Raw genomic sequence first — 7,883 nt, 5'->3', positions numbered from 1 at the left:
TTCCCAGCACCCATGTCAAGTGGTGGTTGTAGTTTGACTTCAGGGGAACTGATGCCCTCTTCTGGCCATTGTCAGTACTCAGCCATATGCAGACATACATGCAGGCAAAACACACATAGACTAAAAATACATAAATCTTTTTTAAAAACAAGTGTGTGTCTCAGGCCCCTCAAGATGTAACACCACATAAGGAGCATAAACCCACTGTGCTAGAACAATATGAGGCTCAATCTCACTAGTGTTTCCTGTCAGGGTCCCAGCCTTTCACACTATTTTCTCCAGCCAGTAGGGAGTCACCCAATGTCTCTGTGTCTGGGCAAGGAGCAGCTTTGAAGATACCAATCAAAACACGTGACTAAGGTCCCAAAGACATTCCCCATCAGAAGAACCTCTGAGGAGGAAACAGCATCCTTCTACCAGCTGACCTGGTCTGCTTGCTGCCTGCTCTCTTCTGGAATGGTACTTCAGGGAAAGGTCCTAAGTTCGATCCCCAGCACCAAGACACACACGCACCATAGATCGCATGGCACACAGTCAGGGCTCAATAAGTGCATTTAAGAGGATCCATTACAGTAAGAGAGCAAATTCTCCCCATTTCCCATCGGTCCCCACCTTCTCAGAAGGGTCTCAACTGGCCTGCAACTCACTATGTAGACCAGGCTGGCCTCAAACTCACAGAGATCCACCTGCCTTGGCCTCCCGAGTGCTGGGATTAAAGGTGTGCACTACCCAGTCAGAGACTTGTAGTTGATTTTAAGCTCTAGCCTAAAGTTTGCAGGCGTCCCAGCAGCCCTGCCCACTAAATCTAAATAACTCACTTCATGAGTGAGACAGAGAAACTAGGAACAAAACTATGAGGTCAGCAGGGAGCAGAGCTGGGTTCCAAGGTCTGGCCTTTCACAATGAGAACAATCAGGAAACCGGGCCTTTGGTCACAGCAGAGCCGGCATCGAGCCAAGGCTCTCTTGTATGTATGTATGAATACATACATTCCTGCTCTCTCTGGCCTCCCGGAGCCGCCTATAGCTGCCCCGACCTGGATGGGCACTGAGTGAGAGCAGCTGGTGAGTCAGGCTCCTGTAGGCTTCCAGCACCTTCCACCCGTGAAATTTCCCAGCAAGCTACCTACTCTGAGACAGTCTATTTGTCAGTAATAGAGCTCAGGACAGCTCTGGACTCAGAGTGTAGGAAGTAGTTCGTCATCAGTATTACCAGGGCCAGTGTGCATGCCAGGAGCACTGTGTGGGCAAGGCTCCCAGGCATCAAGAAGGTGCCTGTGTGTGTGTGAAATAGTTTCCATAGGTAGCCCAGGCTAGCTTCAAATTCCCAATCTCCCTGCCGGAAATAAATACAGGCCTGCCTGGCCTAAAAGCTACTTTCTCTTTTAAGCTTCTTTCCAATAGGACAATCTCTCACAGAGAAAGACATTTCAAGACTGTAGCAACTGGTCCTAATGTTAGTGAGATGGAGGCTATCCTTGGCTACATGGGGAGACCTTCTCTCAAAAAACAACCCTAATAACAAAAAAGCCTTTTAGTTCATAAGCAAGCACATGCTTCCATGAGACAGAAGAAAAACAGGATGTTCTCCAGGCGGTTGGTATATGAAACATATAATACCATCATTTATGGTCATGTAAGATTGATTATAGACCTCATATATCAGGCTGGTCTTGAACCCTCGATGTAGTTAAGGACGATCTTAAACTTCTGACCCTTCTGCTTCTAACTGGGCTAAGGGGTATAATATGCCACTAGGCCTAGTTTATGCACTACCACAGATGCAACCCTGGCTAAGCATGCTAGGCCAGCACACTAGCAACTGAGCTACAGCCCCAACCCCCAAGAGCCTTTTTCTATGTTCTCGTTCATACTGAATGGGCCCAAGGCTAAGGGAGACAGAGCAGCACGACACAGGACCATGTACTGGGGGAATCTACTTTAGAATCGCTGGACCTTCTTGGCCCAGCTCTGCCTTCCCCTTTTAGGGATCCATGACAGCCCTGTCCATTCAACAGGACCTGGGTGCAGGATGCCCTTGACTCCAGGGTGCCTAGAAAGATCTTTGAATAAGGGAATCTAGTCCAGATCCTGCTTCCCAGAAACACCAGCCCATGGGGTTCACATGACATCTTCCATGGATGGCAACAGGTGTGGACCAGTCTATACCTGAGTCTCTTGATTCAAGGCCACAGAAGCTCAAGTTCATAGTGGACCCGAAGCTGTGGGCTGCTTACATCTCTGTGAGGATGCACGGTCACTGGTAAGGAGACAGGGAAGACGGGAACTCAAGAGTCAATCAAGTCTTTGTGCTGGTGAGATGGTTTAGGGGGTAAAGGCACTAGTTACACCAGTCCAGCCATCTGGGTCCCAAGCCCAGATAAAGGTCAAACTGAAAACTGACTCTAAAGTTACCCTCTGACCCACCCCATGCCCAAGGGTATGTGTGCGCCAGTGCACGCATGCACAAAAACACACAAATATAGAAATGATGGTGGGCTAGGTGGCTCAGCAGTTAAAGGTGTTTGCCACCAAGCCTAAGGACCCAAGTTCAATCTCCAGGGTCTACATGGTAGGAGACTCAGCTGCCTTGAGTTTCCTCTGACCTACACACATACACACACTGACTGAGATTAAAGGCAAGAGCCACCTCCGCCTGGCAATAACTGCACCTTAAAACACCAAAAAGCAGTTCAGGTAGCTATGGGGGCTCGCTCCTGAAACCCTCATACTTGGGAGGCTGAAGCAGGATTGCTAAAATTTCTGGGCCAGCCTGGGCTACATAGTGAAATCAAAGTCAGGCACAAAAAGTTGAGGTTTTTTTTACAATGTCTTTTACTTTTTTTTTTGAGACAGGGTTTCTTTGTGTAGCCTGTGCACCACTGCCAGGGTCCCATGTTGGCCTCAAACTCCTGATCTCTCTGTCTAGGACTAGGATAGGAGGTGTGGAACACAGCCAGTGTCAATAATCCAATCCCAGCCCCGCTTCTGTTGTCGGAAAGCAGTGTCTCCTAGGCCACACTCTCTAACTAGGATGAAACCAGGCCTTGAATTTATCCTTTTGTGGGCTCACACCTGGCTTTAAACTAGCATTTAATAGTGCTCTTTCCAGAAAGTGTTCCAGGAAGTACAGGAGAAACCAAGAAGATTCCATCTCACTAGTTCTAAGGGTTGGAACAGTCCAAGGACTGAGATGTGAGATACTAGTCAACGTGACTATCTCTCCGAAGGTCACTGGAGACCTTGAGATGACTGGCTGGCCATCAGCCAACCCACCCTTAAGATCTGAATTAGCTTTGAGCTCTTTTGTTAATAACAAAGAACTGTGATGGAAATGCAGATGGTCCCATCAGCTGAGGGCTTGCCCTTTGGAGAGCAGCTACCCCTCGCTTGGTCTGTAAATTCATTTCAACAGATCAGTTTGCAGTCTGAGAGTTCTGCTTAGCCTAGGGGCCGTAGGGTGGGGAGCACAGATAAGACAGGGACTAGTCCAATTTGTTAGAAGTTGATTTCTAGCCTGATCTACAGAGCTAGTTCCAGGACAGGCTCCAAAGCCACAGAGAAACCCTGTCTCAAAAAACCAAAAAAAAAAAATAAATAATAATAAAAAAAAGAAGTTGATTTTTATCCCAAAAAAAGGTATTTTAGTATTAGAATACAGATTTTTAGATTTTGGTATTTGCTGTTGTTTGCTGTGCTGGGGGCTGTTTTTCCCAGAGCTTTATTCATTACAATAAAAATGTGCAGTCTGCCCAACCTTTCGGCCAAGCTTTAAGGTCTCCACCCCTCAATGATGACCATGAGCACACACTCACACACTCACACTCACACACACACACACACACACACACACACACACACTGCAAAATGGATACATCCAAGGTGGACACAGCACCTAAAGAATGACACTCAACATTCACACACACCCAGGAAAAGGAGGCACCCCCACCCCACCCCACACACAGAGGTCCAGGATGGACCCAACCACAAGCACTCCTGACTCTTAAGGGCCAGGGGAGTGCTATGCCAGGAGAACATACCAGAGCGGGGGGGGGAAAAAACTTACACACAAAAGTGGTGGGAGAAAAAAAAACATTCAAAGTTTATTTTCGGACAGACAGCTTCAGCAGGTAAAACTACAGCGTAGCTCACACATTCATTCACAGGGTGTGAGAGAGCCACGGCTGGTGTGTTCTCTGTAACAATATCCACTTCACAGTGTAAACAGCTGAACAGGAGAACCAGCGAACACTTTATCACAGGCTTCACGTACAATCCCAGAAGGAAAGGCACAACTTGGCAAAAAAAAAAAAAAGTTTTGGATCCTAAAATCAGGTGCAAGAACAGAGGAAAGGAAACTGGCGGATGAGCCTCCATCCTCATTTGGCAATGGTATTCCACAGGGCAGGAAGAAATCTACCCAGGAGCTTGTGAAAAGTCCCTCCTCCCCCATTAAACCATCAGAACACTGTTACAACAGCTGCTCAAAATTATACGCACAAAAAAGTGTAATTTTTAAAAAAAAGAAAAGGGCACAGCACCAACCAAGGGGACATCCTGAACATCTATCTGGCCCTTCTCACCACATTAACTCTTAGGTTTAAGACCCGGGAATACTTTGCGGTCACCAAATAGCAAAACAGACTTTTTGGCTACAAAAATAAAAAAATAAATGAGGTAGATAAATTAAAGTCCTCACACCCAAGACTTGCCTGTCTCAACGTTATAATCTTCACAAGAGGGAGGGTGGTGTGAAAAGTCTTCAAGACTCGGGACAAGGAAATTCAAACAGAAAGAGAGGAGCTGCAGGAGACTCGCTGGTCCTGGTCCCGGAGCAAGGAACTGCAGTCCCCCAATGCAACGGGCACCGGAGGAGCCACACAAAATCACCCCAGGTGCCCGCTCTGGACCCCATCCACTCCAGGGTCTGGGAGAAGGTGATTTGTGGGAGAAATGGGGGGGGCGGGTAGCACTCTTGGGGCTCCCAATCTTTTAAATAAGCAGCAGAGTAAGTGGTGGGCTCTCTAGGGAGTTTGTGGAGGGCGTCAGAAGGATGTAAGGTTCAAGGAAGTGGGCTAACTGGACCAGCTTAGTTGTGAGGTTTCTTCCTCCTTTCTCTGAAAGTACATTCATAAACAGAAGATGAGAATACAGGGTCGGGAGGCAGATAAGCCAGGTCCCCACAAAGATGTCCATTACCCGCATTAGTCGCCCACCGTGGAAGCACACAGCACTCTCTCCCCTGGACTGCGGCGAGCTGTCACTTCCACTGTGGGCCAATTGCCAACTGTTTCACTTTGATACAGGTGACAGTCTTTGGAAACAGCCACGAGGTCACACAAAGCTTCTAGGATACAGTTTGTCCCAAGGAACAAAGCTACTCTTCAAAACCCGCTTCTTTGCAAAACTTAAAAGTCTGTTTCGGTGGATTTTTTTTTTCCTGTTTTTTAATTTTCCTCTTTTTTTTTGGTTTCTTTTTTCCTTTTTTGGGAAGCAGCATAGCAACGGTGAGATTGTAGGACTGCCCAAGGCTGTGGTCATAAGCGTAAACATCACTTGTGTATCAGGAAGGGAAGCAGGAGATGGTCAAGGAAACTAAAGAAGGAAGCAGATCTCTCTCCAGCTGCACGCCCCCACCCCCCTTAGCTGACTGCGATCTTGTTTTCTTCCAGAAAGTGGGGAAACTGGTGCTTGGCCACACCATCGGGAACAGCAGGCTTCTCCACGTTCCCGCCCACAGCCGACTGAGAGCCATCGAGCTTAGAAAGCGTGGCATTGCTCACCACAGAGCTGGCCCCCAGGGACACGGGCAGGGTGGGGATGCCTCCGCTCTGGATCACAGAGATCTCATTGGTCTTCATGGCCAGGCCCCCATTGAGGACGCTGGTATACTGGTTCCACGTGGTGGGGTCCACACTCACCGCCGCTGGGGGAAGGAGTTCCTTAGGGAACATCTCAGGCACTCTCTTTCCCTCGGAGCCTAGCACAGCCATGCTGTTCTCTATGGCCAGCTTCCTGCCCCGGCGGGCAGAGTTATTGTTGGCCCCATGTGTCATGTAGTGTACCTGTGGGGGACAGCAAAGAGGGTTTCATCAGATAGAGTCCCCTGCCTGTTCGAAAGCCTAAGTCAACCTCCACGTGGGTGTTCGCCTCCATAAAGTGTGCACCATCCAACCTTCAGAATACACTCTTTCTTAGAAACTGCACCGGGGTGGTGGACAAGTTTGAGAGGCAGCCTGGGCAACAAACATAGTAAGACCTTGTATCAAGCCAGAAAAATAAACTCAGGTGTCTGACGGTTTAAGAGGATTTTTCTACATGTATTGGGGAAAGAGGTGAGGGGACATCTTTGGCCAACGCCCCAACCAACATTAATAAGGGTAGGAAATACTCTCCAGCCGCATTTGCCTAGCCATCCATGGGTGCATTTACAAAAATGCTTACACAAGACATCATGCAAGTGTTCATGTCTGAGCTTAACAAACCTGTTACTGAGTAGCAGTGATGTGGAAAAGCTCTGTAAGCAGACTGTCTGCATTGAAGTTCTCGCCCTCGTATTATTGTTACTTTACCCCCACTGTGGGGTAAAGGACAGGTGTACCTCTTACTACATGTCAATCTCACAAATATGCAAATGGAAATATTACTTAAAAGGTGATTTAAGCCAGGCGGTGGTGGCGCTCAATCCCAGCACTTGGAAGGCAGAAGCCAGCGGATCTCTGTGAGTTCAAGGACAGCCTGGGCTACACAGAGAAACCCTGTCTTGAAAAACAAATAAATAATAAACCAAACAATAACAAAAGAGACAAGTCTCTCTGACATTGAATACTCCCCACCCCTACACCTTCACCTCCAAAGAACTGGAACCACCAAGCCTGGTTTAGAATGTGCTGGGGACATCCCAAGAACTGTACGAATACTAGGCAAGCACCTCAGAACCAGCTACACCCCAGCACCAATGGGTATGTAGACAAGACTGGCCTCAAACTTGCAGAGATCAACCAGCTTCTGTCTCCCAAGTGCTGGGATTAAAGGCGTGCACAGCCACTACCACCTGGCCAGTCTTAAACTTTTTTGGAAGTGCAGGAGATCAGACAGAGACTTCTGAAAGAAGCCAGTGTCTAACACCAAGTGGTGAGAGGCATCTCACACAGGTGCTGAGAACTGAACTCAGGTTTTCTGCAAGAACAGCAAATGCTTTTAGCCCTGAGTTATCTAGAATACTGGGATTACAATACTTTATCTCACACCAAGTTCAAGAGCATCACAGTTCAGAACTAGAGGATGGAGCGGTTAGGAGCACTTGCTACTCTTGCAGGGCCTGAGTTTGACTCCAGAACCCACATGGGAGCTCAGACACATCAATTACCTGACTGACAACCTTCCTCTGACCTCCATTAGAACAAGGCACAGCCATGGTGCATACATACACGAAGGCAAAACACTTGTACCCACAAAAGAAGATGGCTAGGTATGGTGGCTCACACCCACAATCCCAGCAGTCAGGAGGACCATGAGTTTAAACCGGCCTAGGCTACATGAGACACAATACAGTTGGGGCATGGTGTGGTGGCATGTGCCTGGATTCTCAGCGCAGAGACAGGTGGATCTCTGAGTTCAAGGCCATTCTGGTCTACACAGAGAAACCCTGTCTGGAAAAAAAAAAACATAAAGACAAAACAAAGCTAAAAACAAAAGAAAAAAAGAAGAAACACACACAAAACAAAGACTGGGGCTACAACTCAGCTGATAGCGTGCTTCAATCACAAGACCCTGGGTTCACCAGGCGGTGGTAGCGCACGCCTTTAATCCCAGCACTTGGGAGGCAGAGGCAGGAGAATCTCTGTGAGTTCGAAACCAGCCTGGTCTACAAGAGCTAGTTCC

The 7,883-nt window shown here is 47.9% G+C and overlaps 1 protein-coding gene across 5 annotated transcripts in view; it reads right to left on the bottom strand.

The window, feature by feature from the left end:
- Positions 1–4,967: 4,967 nt before the first annotated feature.
- Positions 4,968–7,883, bottom strand: part of Sall4 (spalt like transcription factor 4) — a 17,949-nt gene continuing 15,033 nt past the window's right edge. For all 5 annotated transcript variants that reach the window (XM_005362832.1, XM_026787245.1, XM_005362831.1 and 2 more), the window contains one exon: positions 4,968–6,064. In XM_005362832.1, coding sequence (XP_005362889.1) covers positions 5,642–6,064 — 423 coding nt within the window. In that variant the 3' untranslated portion in view covers positions 4,968–5,641. The remainder of the gene's footprint in view (positions 6,065–7,883) is intronic.

Source organism: Microtus ochrogaster, linkage group LG8, assembly GCF_000317375.1.
Source record: "Microtus ochrogaster isolate Prairie Vole_2 linkage group LG8, MicOch1.0, whole genome shotgun sequence".
Taxonomy (NCBI): domain Eukaryota; kingdom Metazoa; phylum Chordata; class Mammalia; order Rodentia; family Cricetidae; genus Microtus; species Microtus ochrogaster.
The sequence above is the reverse complement of the archived record's forward strand: the minus strand, read 5'-3'. Positions and strand labels throughout refer to the sequence as shown.